The sequence below is a fragment of the Gorilla gorilla genome, chromosome 18 (assembly GCF_029281585.2).
Source record: "Gorilla gorilla gorilla isolate KB3781 chromosome 18, NHGRI_mGorGor1-v2.1_pri, whole genome shotgun sequence".
Taxonomy (NCBI): Eukaryota; Metazoa; Chordata; class Mammalia; order Primates; family Hominidae; genus Gorilla; species Gorilla gorilla.
The window spans coordinates 87,532,125-87,544,666 of record NC_073242.2 but is presented as its reverse complement, the minus strand read 5'-3'; the positions used below and the strand labels follow the sequence as shown (position 1 = coordinate 87,544,666).

At 42.3% G+C, this 12,542-nt stretch overlaps 1 protein-coding gene across 3 annotated transcripts; it reads right to left on the bottom strand.

Annotated features, from left to right (window-relative positions):
* Positions 1-873: 873 nt before the first annotated feature.
* On the bottom strand, positions 874-12,411 carry GINS3 (GINS complex subunit 3). 3 transcript variants are annotated; one of them, XM_055364420.2, is made up of 4 exons: positions 11,802-12,241; positions 9,093-9,209; positions 3,581-3,814; positions 874-2,412 (listed from the first exon to the last, which is right to left on the bottom strand). In XM_055364420.2, exons 1-4 carry the CDS (start codon positions 11,985-11,987, stop codon positions 2,182-2,184), a joined length of 768 nt encoding a protein of 255 aa, XP_055220395.1. In that variant the 5' UTR covers positions 11,988-12,241; the 3' UTR covers positions 874-2,181. The 3 variants fall into 3 exon arrangements, with proteins under 3 accessions (XP_055220395.1, XP_004057780.1, XP_055220394.1); XM_004057732.4 differs by lacking the exon at positions 9,093-9,209 and having other exon boundaries at positions 11,802-12,411; XM_055364419.2 differs by lacking the exons at positions 3,581-3,814; positions 9,093-9,209 and having other exon boundaries at positions 11,802-12,296.
* Between the last annotated feature and the right edge of the window lie 131 nt (positions 12,412-12,542).

Sequence of the window (12,542 nt, the reverse complement as noted above, 5' to 3'; positions counted from 1 at the left end):
GCGATCTGAGCTGGAGATAGGAATTTGGGAGCCATCTGCGTGGAGATGGAGAGGCATGGACAGCCCAGAGCCACCCAAATCCAGAGGTCACGAACAGCAGGAGGAATCAACAGAGACAGAGCCTTGCCCCACTGCTCCGGGCAGCCCACACTCTCCCTGGGAAAAACCTATATATACTGAGCTCTTCTGTCTGTAAGGCCACAGTCATGTGGGAACAGAGTGCTTCAGGGGAAAGGGCACATCTTTACTCCCTGGAGTTTGACAGCAATTTGGTATTTGAGCCCATTTGTTGTGTTTTTTGAAAAATTAACCTCTTGAAGGGACCAAATCAAAATCTGAACGACTAACTGGAGGGCTGCTGGGGAGAGGGGAAGTCCGACAGGCTTGAAGGCAGATCTGTAATTGAAAATGAGTTCAAAAGCTACATGTAATATAATCTGTCCAAAACGTAAAACAGGGGCTAAATTTTGGACATGAATACCTACATATTCCTGACACATGGCCCCTGAGGAATTTCTTTTAGGAAGTAGGAAAAAATGGCAGCAGACTTAGAGTTGACTTTAAATATAAAGCTATGTGTGAAAAGAATGATGCCAAAAGTTAAATAATATGCTTTTCTCGCTCTATGAATGGTTTCTGGGGCCCTGGCTATATATAAATGCTGTGGTAGTAATGGAAATCTCATCTTCCTAGGACACAGCACCCTCCTACAGAGAATGTACCTCCTATTTATGTGTACCACACAAGCAAAAGAGCAGCTGCTAAAACATGGATTTATTTGTGCATTACCGTCAAATATGATCAAAGACACAATTCTGATAGCTTTGAATATCTGTAGTACTAGTGACAGAAAGAGCACTTGTACAGAACATATTCATGTACAAAGCCAATCATTTATTTAGCACTAAAATCAAATTATAAAAACAACAATTCCATCTTAAAACAGGCATTTTAAAAGCATTTCTGTGATTCTAAGTTTGCATCAAGACAGTCTAAGTTTGCATCTGCACAATCTGGATACCCAAATCCCTCTATAATTTCCAAAGACAAAGACAATTTTTGCTAGTTGTGAGGTGTCGGGGGAAGCAGTGATGCCCTGCAAACAGTCTAATGGGCCCAGGGAACCCTGTTTCTTTCTCAACCTGAGGTTGCATCCTTGATCTCCAGGAAAAGAGATTAGTGCTTGCTTAACCAGGTTCCTAGTAAATGGTCAGGGATCTTCTATGCAATAATGTTGCAAAATTTACTGAAGAGGAAAAAAAAAGTACAACGGAGGCTTCTTGCCCATTTACACTCGCAATGTTAGATTTCGAAAACAGGGCCCTTCATAGTCAGCAACCAAGTCCTGACTTCCAGATGTAATGCAGGCTGGTTAACAGCCCTTAATAACTACTTTGCAATTCCAAACGACTCCCTGACAGCTTTTCTAGACAGGGAGTGGAATTAAGTGTGCGGGTGCTCTTAGGCTCTCCGAGGCAAAAACAAGCTCAGTTTAACCATTTCCCTTCTGGGTTGACTGCTGAGTTATGCAGATTCCAGTTCATTAAGCCCTGAGTATAGAGTATGAGGCCAACATCTTTTCTTTAGTAAAAGCCATGCCATTCGTCTGCCTTTCCCTTTTCCTCCTTTATCTGGGCGACTGTTTTTGGAAACTGGGGTAACTCCCTGCAGGCAGGCAGCAGGAGATATCTCCAAGTCAGGCTGGCATGGTGGGGTGCTATCCTCTGTACAACCATGAGGAAGATGAGGCAAATAAGATCAAGAGAGCATTTTGTGAACAGGCGATGACCCAGTTTGTACCTGTGCTTTGTTGCTAGTGAAACTGTACATCTGAAGCTGTCCAAACTCCCAGACACAAGGAATCTCAGTTGCAACTCTACTGTGATATATTATATGGCAGTGATTCTTTTTTAGGAAGGACTTTGATTTCCCCTTGGCCATGGGTTCTTGGGTTAAAGGGCCTGGGCTGTGGGTCAGCAGGGTGGGATGGTCCTGGAAGACTCACAGAGCCAGGGACACCCACATCCTCCAGCATGTCCAGTTCCCTATAATTCTCTATGGCCACAGGAAATAAGCCATGAAATGGGACAGGATTCTGGTTCTGTACAAGGTCAACCAGCTCCTATCAAGGAAACATGGAGGGATACGTCTGCGAGGAGCCATTCTGTGTTCTTCCGGCCTTCAGTCTTCCATATCAGTGAATTTTCTCTTCTTGTAATTCTGAACGAGGTTGGAAGCTGTGATCTGAGAAGCCTGCCCCTTCTCCCAACACTGAAAGTCATTCAGTCCTTTCTGCCCTGTTTGAAATAAGCCCCTCTCCATCTCGTCTAGCCTGGCTACCAGGGCTGAAGTGTCTTCGTTGTAAGCATTCTGTGAGGAGTCCATGATGCGGCGAAAACGTCCGATAAAAGTCTGGAAAACAAGGGAGTAAGAGAAGTCAGGGTTGACTTCACACCCCACAAAGTCATATCCATTTTTATCTCAGAACATTTAAATGGCATGAAAAGAAAGAATGATGTGTAGGACTCAGAAGGAGGTCTGAATTCCCTCTAGCACCCAAGTAAGTTATTGCACATTGCCATGCCTCAATTTCCTTGTCTGTGAAGTGGATTGTTATGAAAATCCAGTAAGTTGTTAAGAAAACCAATGAATACATGTAATGCACCTAGCAGATGGCTAGCACACAGCAAGCTCCTTGAGAAGCATCACCTATTATTGTCATTAGTAGCAAATGCTTCTGTCCCAAGAGGCAGAAATGATGGTTTCTTCTAACAGTAACAGAATAAAAAAGTAATTATGAAAAATTAAAATAAGGTTATACCATAAAGGTTGGGAACAGATGTATAACATTGTTTTGTCCTGGAAAAGTAATAACAATATGAGTTATTGTTTATTACACGGCATTACATAGTTTTACCACAACTCTATAATTTTGGCACTATTATCATCTCCATCAATTCTTACAGGTGAATTGATGTCTAGAGAGGTCAAGTAGCTTGACCAAGTCATATTGCTAGTTCATGGCAGGGCCAAGCCCTAACCCCAGAACAAAGGAAGGAAACAACCCAATAACTCTAGTATTTCCAACAGGAACCCTCAGGCCAGGCCTGGGACTGTGTATCTAAGTGCCTGTCACCTGTAATGCACCATCGCCCTTTTTTTCTCTTTTTTCTTTTTAATAGAGATGGGATCTTACTATATTGCCCAGGTTGGTCTTGAACTCCTGGGCTCAGCGATCCTCCTGCCTTGGCCTCCCAAAGTGCTGGGATTACAGGTGTGAGCCACCATGCCTGGCCATCATCACCCTTTTCTCATTTCCTAGAGTTCCTGCTGGCCTCAAATTGTAGCAAGCAAATATGAGGAGTGGCAGACAAGTCATATTAAAAAAATGTGTGTGTGTGTGTGTGTGTGTATATATATATATAAATATATAAAATGGACAGACAGTGTTAACTGTAGGCTGACCTGGAATAATAACAGACTAAATTTACAAGTCATACACTGTCCTGGGTAAAAGTAGTATCTGTGGTTGGCTCTTGAGACAAGTGCAGCACCACAGGTTTTCACACCCATTACTTGCCTGCAGCAGAGACTGGGAAATGTCTGCATTCTCGGGACTGTCAAAATGCAGGAGTTGGGAGCCAAACCCGTAGAAATGGGGCCCGATTTTGTGGAGGTCCACCACATTGGGATCTGCACTGAACACAGTCCTCCAACCCTCTTGGTAGATCTTGGGGAGTTCCACAGAAAGGATCCGTCGCTTGTTGTCAAAAAGTCCTTTTGCCAGCCACAAGGGTAGTTCAAGCTTGGAACCCTGCAGCATGCATGAATGTAGATTTTAAAAACAGACAAGTAACATAGCAAATGTGTGTGACGAAAAGGGAATACATATCGCCTGCACAATACTGCCTTTTCTCTTTGCGGGAGTGGCTGTCAAGCACAGAAGACCTGGTGGTGACTTGAAGCAATGAAGTGTGTGGGCTGAAGTTTTATGTGATGATGGAATGGAGAGAGAAAATGGATTTATACAACAAAAACATGGTGAACAAAAATGTAGCATAAGTGAGAGTTTTCTAACTAACACATAAAAATTGTCCAATTGTAGACACTTCAGAGCTATAGTAAACATTTCCTTTTTCTTTTGAATATTCAATATTTATTCTAAATATCCACTTGCCGAGTGCCTGCTATGTACTAAGCACCCTATTGGATGCTAGGGGTCAGAAAGAAAAATAAGATCAACCTGAGCTTGAGTGGCAGCCCCTTTCCATGCCACTTCACAGCTTCAGAGATGACAGCACACATGTCTCCAGTTTTTAAAGCCTCAATAGAATTAGAAAACAAGATGAGGTGGTCATGACAGACCAGAAATTAAGAGTCATAAATCTCCAAAAAATCAAAGGCAAACAACTGGATTGAATGAAGCAGTAAGAGCCAAAACTCTCACAAGGGAGAACTATTGCAAAAAGATGGGAGCAGCTTTATGGGTGTGGAAGCAGAGCTTTTGGCAAACCGCACAGGACTAGACAGACCAATATTGAGTTCAAGGCTGCCAACACCACCAGGACATGAGGGCCTAAGATCTGAGAAAGAAGGGAGGGAAGTAAGCCCACTATTTGACACTGAATAGCAGAGAAATTAGGCGCCAACTTTAAGATAAATTTAAAAATCAAATGGAAATTCCAGAACTGAAAAATACAATAATTGAACCTAAGAAGTCAATAGATTAAATCAAATTTAACATGTTTACTGGATTGGATTTGGATGAAAAGAGGACTGTGAATGAGAAAAGGTCAATAGAAAATATTCAGACTAAAGTATCTAGAGAAAAAACAGAGAAGAGCCTAAGAGATGTATGAAATAAGGTGTAAAAGAAAGAAAAAGTTCAACATGTATGTAATTTGATGGGGAGGAGGGATAGATTGAGGCAAAATAAATGTCTGAAGAGATAATAGCTATATATTATCCAAAATTAAAAAAAGGTATCAAACCACAGATTCAAGGAACATTATGAATAACAAGTATTAATAGAATAAATACTAATAAAATCACAACTAGGCATATATTACCTGAATTACGAGAACAAAGACAGAGAAAAATCCTAAAAACAGCTGTAGATGGGAGTGAGGAACACACTGCCTTTAAAGAATGAACATTAAGAGTTAAACCCAACTTTTTGGCCGGGGCCGGTGGCTCACGCCTGTAATCCCAATAAAAGGTGAAGCTGGCTGGGCTTCTGGGTTGGGTGGGGACTTGGAGAACTTTTCCGTCTAGCTAAAGGATTGTAAATGCACCAATCAGCGCTCTGTATCTAGCTAAAGGTTTGTAAACATACCAATCAGCACTCTGTAAAAACAGACCAATCAGCACTCTGTAAAACGGACCAATCAGCACTCTGTAAAATGAACCATCAGCTCTCTGTAAAATGGACCAATCAGCAAGATGTGGGTGGGGCCAAATAAGGGAATAAAAGCAGGCCACCAAGCCACCAGCAGCAACCTGCTTGGGTCCCCTTCCACGCTGTGGAAGCTTTGTTCTTTAGCTCTTCACAGTAAGTCTTGCTGGCTGCTCACTCTTTGGATCCCCACTACCTTCATGAGCTCTAACACTCACTGCAAAGGCCTGCAGCTTCACTCCTGAAGCCAGCGAGACCACGAACCCACCAGAAGGAAGAAACTCCAGACACATCTGAACATCTAAAGGAACAAACTCCGGACACACCACCTTTAGGAACTGTAACACTCACCACAAGGGTCTGCGGCTTCATTCTTGAAGTCAGCGAGACCAGCGAGACCAAGAACCCACCTGAAGGAACCAATTCCAGACACACCAATACTTTGGGAGGCCAAGGCGGGCAAATCACATGGGCTCAGGGGTTCAAGACGGGCCTGACCAACATGGTGAAACCCCATTTCTACTAAAAATACAAAAATTAGCCAGGCATAGTGGTGGGCGCCTGTAATCCTAGCTACTCAGGAGGCTGAGGCAGAAGAGTCACTTGAACACAGGAGGCAGAGGTTACAGTGAGCCGAGATCACACCATTGTACTCCAGCCTGGGCGACAGAGCAAGACTCCGTCTCAAAAAAGAAAGAAAAAAAAAAAAAAGCCAACTTCTTAACAGAAACTGTGGAAGCCACAAAACAATGGAAATGGAATTTTTTTTTATGTGCTAAAAGAACATAACTGTGAGTGTAAAATCTTATACCCAGTGAAAATATCCTTTAAAAGTAAAAGTGAAATAAAGGCATTTCCATAGAGAAAGTATGCAGGAAAGAGTTAACACAGTAGGCCTGAGACTGCTATCTTAGCAAGGCCTGCTGCAAGGTTGGCCCTTGGTTGGCATTTGGGAACTTGGATTTCAGGAGGATTCTCACCCGTCCTAGAACTGATGAGAATGTGCCTGAACTGTCTGTGCAAACAATGTGATTCATGTTGAACACCTGCTTTCCCTCTGGAAGTCTGAATTTTGGTCTGTGCTAGACAGAAAGTGCCATATGAACAGCCTCCAATAAAACCCTGAGGACTGAGTCTTTAACAAGCTTCCCTGGTAGACAGTATTTCAAACATTTTATCAGAATTCAAATTACTGGAGAATTTAAGTGCATCCTGTGTGACTCCACTAGGAGAGGACTCTTGGAAGCTTGTGCCTGGTCTCCTCCAGACTTTACTCCATGCAACCTTTCCCTCTGCTAATTTTGCTTTATATCCTTTTGATGTAATCAATCTTAACCATGAGTGTGACTATATGCTGAGTCCTTTGAGTCCTCTTAGTGAATCATCAAATCTGGGTTGGTCTTGGGCATCTGTGACACAGACAGAAACTGAGACTTATCACCAGAAGATCCAGAATAAGGGAATTCTGAAGAGAGAATGCAAACGATTCCAGAAAGAACTACGGAAATGCAGAAAGGAAAAACAAGTCATGAAAAGAATATATAAGTGGGTATATAATAATAATGTTTTACAGGGGTTTTCAATGAGTCAAACTAGAATACATCACAATAACACGAGAGAAAATGGGTTTAAGTGTTCTAAGATTCTAGTCATTTCTGTGAAGTGGTGAAAGTAGTAACTTATATAACATTCTTTTTGGTCAGAAATGATTGTGTAATATATTTAAGGTAGCCACTAAAATAACAGAAGAATATATAACTAAATAAACTAATAAAAAGGTAAATGAATAATAAAATAAATTTGATTAATGCAAAAGGCAGTCAAGAAAGGATAGAAAAAGAAAGCTAAAACAGATGGGACATAAGAAAATAGTAAGAAGGTAAAAATGAATACAAATATGTCAATAATTAAATGTAAATGGATTAAATATAACAATTAAAAATCAGCACACTGCACACAAAACAAAACCCAACTATATGCTGCATAAAAGAGACATACCTTAAATATGAAGACACAGAAAAATTAAAAATAGGATAAAAAAAGTCATGTAAACATGAATCAAAAGACAGGAGCATTAGAGATAAAGAGAGACATGTGGCAATAATAAAAGGGTCATTATATCTACCAGAATATTATTAATATATGTCTAAATTAACAGAAGTAAAAGGATAAACAGACTAATCCATAATCATAATGAGAGACTTTAACATTTTTTTAATCTTTTTTTTTTTTTTTTTTTTTTTTTTTTTCAGAGAGGAGGTCTTGTTCTGTCACCCAGGCTGGAGTGCAGTGGTTTTCTAGGCTCAAGTAATCCTCTTGCCTCAGTCTCCTGAGTAGGTGGGACTATAGGCATGTGCCAGCACACTCAGCTAATTTTTCAATTTTTCCTAGAGACAGGGTCTTGCTATGTTGCTTAGGCTGATCTCAAACTCCTGGCCTCAAGTGATCCTCTCACCTCCACCTCCCAAAGTGCTAGGGTTACAGGCAGGAGCCACCATGCCTGGTCCACATGTTTTTCAGGATAAAAAAAAAGTAGAAAAAAAAAATCGCAAGGATAGAGAATATTTCAACAAAACAATTAACAAATGAGCTAATTTACACATACAGATTATTTATTGCACACTATGACTTCCCATAGACATCTTTTCAAGTCCACACAGAATGGTTAAATTGGTCTTATGCTTTGCCATAGAGCTTGCAAGTCTCAGCAACTTTCAAGACTGAAATCATGCAGACTATGTTTTCTGGCCACGGTGGAATTAAGCTAGAAATAAAAAATGGTAAATGACCAAATCTCAAAATGTTTGAAATTAAGCACTAGTCTTCTAAATACCTACAGGTCAAAAAAGAAATCACAATAAAAATTAAACAGTATTTTAAAATTTTTATTTATTTTGTTTTGAGACAGTATCTTGCTCTGTCACCTAGGCTGGAGTGCAGTGGTGTGATCACGGCTCACTGCAGTACTGACCCTCCAAGGCTTAAGTGATCCTCTTGCCTCAGCCTCCTGAGTAGCTGCGACCACAGGTGTGTGCTACCATGCTCGGCTTTTTAAAAAAATTTTTTGTAGAGATGAGGACTCACTATGTTGCCTAGGCTGGTCTCGAACTCCTGGGCTCAAGTGATCCTCCTGCCTCCACCTCCCAGTGTTGGGTCTACAGGTGTGAGCCACCATGCCTGGCCTAAAAAGTATTTTTAGTTCATTGATAATGAAAATATAACACATCAAAACTTATGAAATGCAATTAAAGTTGTGAATTGAATAGAATAATTTCACTTAAAAGAAATGAATAGCTATGAATGTATAAAAGAAGATTGAAAAATTAATGACCTAGGTTTCCATCTCAAAATGTGTGTCTGTGTGTGTGTGTGGTGGGAGAATTAAGCCCAAATAAAGTAGAAGGAAATAACTAATTAAGAAATTAATGACCTAAAAAACAAAGGTACAAAAGAGAAAACCAACAGAGTCCTAAGTTAGTTCTTTTAAAAGAATAAAAAAATTGATAGACTCCTGGCAAGGATAATCAAGAAAGGGAGAACACAATTTATTGATATTAAAAATAAAAATAAGGACACCACTGTAATCCTACTGACATTAAAAAGATAGTAAAGGAAATTCTGAACATTGTACTGATACCATTGAAAATTTAGACAAAAAAAAAAAATACAAAAATTAGCTGGACATGGTGGCATGTACCTGCAATACCAGCCACGTAGGTGGCTGAGGTGGGAGGATCACTGGAGCCTGGGAGGTCAAGGCTGCAGTGAGCCATATCACACCACTGCACTCCAGCCTGGGCAACAGAGCAAGACCCTGTCTCAAAAAAAAAAAAAAAAATTAGATAAAATGGTCAAAGTTCTAATTAAAAACCAAATATACCAAAACTAACACAAGAAGAAATCAAGTCTGAATAATCCTATAAATGAAATTAAATGTCATACAAACCTTCCTACACAAATCTCCCATGCAGAAGGATTCTAAAGATTTAATGTAGACACTCTGCACTCAAAGAAGTGGAACATGCCTCCCTACTCCTTCAGTGTGACAGTGATGATGACTTCCATCCAAAGAGTACAGTATGAAAAGGTGGAGAAACCTAATGAATATTACCTCTGCCAAGGTTCAAATGAGCAGTAAAAAGTCCTGTTGATAGTAGGCACCCTTAATATGTGATGAAAATGGCACTTTACCTCTGTGGTCTTCCTCTTTAAAGCTGATAATCAAGTCTAATGCTGAGAAAAAAAAGAATAAAAAACAAAAACAAAGAAGGCTGGGCGAGGTGGCTTACGCCTGTAATCCCAGTACTTTGGGAGGCTGAGTTGGGTGGATCACTTGAAGTCAGGAGTTCCAGACCAGCCTGGCCAACCTGGTGAAACCTCGTCTCTACTAAAAATACAAAAATTAGCTGGGTGTGGTGGTGGGCGCTTGTAATCTCAGCTACTTGGGAGGCTGAGGCAGAATTGCTTGAACCCAGGAGGTGGAGGAGGCTGCAGTGAGCTGAGATTATGCCACTGCACTCTGGCCTGGATGACAGGGTAACTCCGTGTCAAAAAAAACAAAAAAAAAAACAAAACCAAAAACAAAACTACCCCCAAACCAAAGATTTCCAACTGAGGAACATTTTACAAAATACCTGACCACCACTCCACAAAACCGTCGAGGTCATTAGAACAAGGAGGTCTGATTAATTGTCACAACCAAGAGAAGGCTAAGGAAACATGTCTACTAAATGCAGTGTGGTATCCTAGGTGGAATCCTGGAATAGAAAAAGGGCATTAACTAAAAACTAAGGAAATATGAATTAAGTATGGGCAGCATAGCGCCATGTTTACCAGTGTGTACGGGAACGAAATCCTCATCTGCTAGGATGAAAGTCAACAGATAATGTCTACATTAAAAAAAAAACAACCCAACAAGGTAAGTTTAAGAATATTATTTAGAAATATGAAGATGAATCTTGAAGACACCACTAAAAAATGTACATGAGCCCTGTGGACTTGGAAGGGGAAGTGGGAAAAGGAAGGCAGGACCTGCTATTTTTTTTCTTATAAATCTTTTGGTACTATTTGACTTTTTTTTTTTTTTTTTTGAGATGGAGTCTCACTCTGTCGCCAGGCTGGAGTGCAGTGGCACAGTCTCGGCTCACTGCAACCTCTGCCTCCTGGGTTCAAAAAATTCTCCTGCCTCAGCCTCCAGAGTAGCTGAGATTACAGGCGCCTGCCACCACACCCAGCTTTCTAGTAGAGATGGGGTTTCACCATGTTGGCCAGGATGGTCTGGATCTCTTGACCTCGTGATCCGCCCGCCTCAGCCTCCCAAAGTGCTGGGATTACAGGCGTGAGCCACCGCATCCGGCCTATTTGACTTTTAAAACGTTGGTTATGTATTACTTTGATAAAAATTAACTTGAAACAAACAGACCAAACAAAAAACATCGTTCTTTTTTTTTTTTTTTTTTTTTTTGAGACGGAGTCTGGCTCTGTCGCCCAGGCTGGAGTGCAGTGGCGCAATCTCGGCTCACTGCAAGCTCCGCCTCACGCCATTCTCCTGCCTCAGCCTCCCACGTAGCTGGGACTACAGGCGCCCGCCACTACACCCGGCTAATTTTTTTGTATTTTTAGTAGAGACGGGGTTTCACCGTGTTAGCCAGGATGGTCTCGATCTCCTGACCTCATGATCCGCCCGCCTCGGCCTCCCAAAGTGCTGGGATCGTTCTATACAAAACTTAGGTGAAACAGGATATCCAAATTAATCATTACAAGCCATGTTCCTGGGACAATTTTATATTTGAAGCCGCATGGCCTTGGGTTCCGAAGCCCAGCTCACCACTAACTGAAGCCCTGGCCAAGTGACCCAACCTTTCTGGTTGTTGAAGGATTAAAGGGAAAAGCTTACTCCCCACACCCAACCATGCTGCCACTAAGTAAGCCTCAGTAGGGCTTACTGATCCTGTCATCATTATGCAGGAATGAATTTAGCAACTTGGGGTTCCTACTTATCACATGCTCTTACAGAATCCAAAGCTGTTTTAAGGCAAACATGATCAGAACTCATTCTTAAGTATTAGCTGGAGCCAATCTTTAAGCATTCAACACACGTTGCAGGGGGTAGGGGGAAGACACTAATTTGGACAGTTTCAAAAAAGAAATCAATGTTGGAGGCTGCCTGGCGACCTAGGATAAATGTAGTTTCACCACAGATGGCGAACAAGAAGTCTGGAGACCACCCCGAGCGCGACGGGACCCCCGCGGAGTTTCCGAGAAGAAGTCGTTAGCGCCTTCGGCCCTGGCTCCTCCAAAACTACAAATCCCAAAGGGCAGCGCGCCCCGATGCGGCGTCCCAGGGCCGCGGGGCCCGCCGGGAGCTGCAGTCTTTCCGGGCGGGACCCCGCACCCAAAGGCTCACCTGTGGGACCGCGTTGTCAGTCTCGGCGCCTGCGCTCCGCTCCAGGAAGAAAGCGCCAAGGCGAGGCATGGCGGTCTCCGTGCGCACCGGCAGCTTCTCGTGGGACATCAGGATGTCGTCCAAAGAAAGAAAGTTCTCCTCAGGCCCCAGCGCACCCGACTCCACTCGGAAATAAGCCTCCGACATGGCGGCCACTTGAGCTTCTCCGCTTCCACTCGCGTGATTCGGAGGAGCCTCAGGAGTTAGGGGTGTACAAGACGGGGAAGCGGAGACTGGGCTGGATGGTTGGGGTCAGGAAAGTGGATTGAAACTCGTTTCCCGCGCCCGGGGACGCATCAGACGGGAGCAGTCAATTCGGGCGGTACCGCCCAGGCAGAAGCAATCGATCAAGTCTGCAGATTTAGAGCAGCGGGACACGGCTGGGGAGCGGTAGGTGGGGGCGCCGGAAGTTCTCTTCCCTCCGCTTGTTGCACGGTGTGGGAACGTTACGAAGAAGCTGGAACGCTCGTTGAAGCTCCTGGACCCATTTGTACTGGATTGTGTTCATGTGATCCTTAACTATTTATATGAAATTAAAAACACTTTGCAACACTTTTAGGGGTTTAAAATAAAAGCATCTTGTGCCCTTCACTCCAGGCCTAAGTCCGACCCTTTCCTACAGTTTTTTTTCACTATGCAACTCCGTTAATCTTAGTATTTGAAAGAAATGTTAAACAAACAAAAACTTCCAGCACTATCCCC

Excerpts from the sequence above, each read along its gene's own strand:
- GINS3 (XM_055364420.2), bottom strand. The coding sequence starts at position 11,987 with ATGTCGGAGGCTTATTTCCGAGTGGAGTCGGGTGCGCTGGGGCCTGAG. Across the intron at positions 3,815-9,092 it reads CTACGTGGCTGGTATTGCAG|GGTTCCAAGCTTGAACTACC; the intron begins GTACATGCCACC and ends TGCATGCTGCAG. Across the intron at positions 2,413-3,580 it reads TTTCCCAGTCTCTGCTGCAG|ACTTTTATCGGACGTTTTCG; the intron begins GCAAGTAATGGG and ends CTTGTTTTCCAG.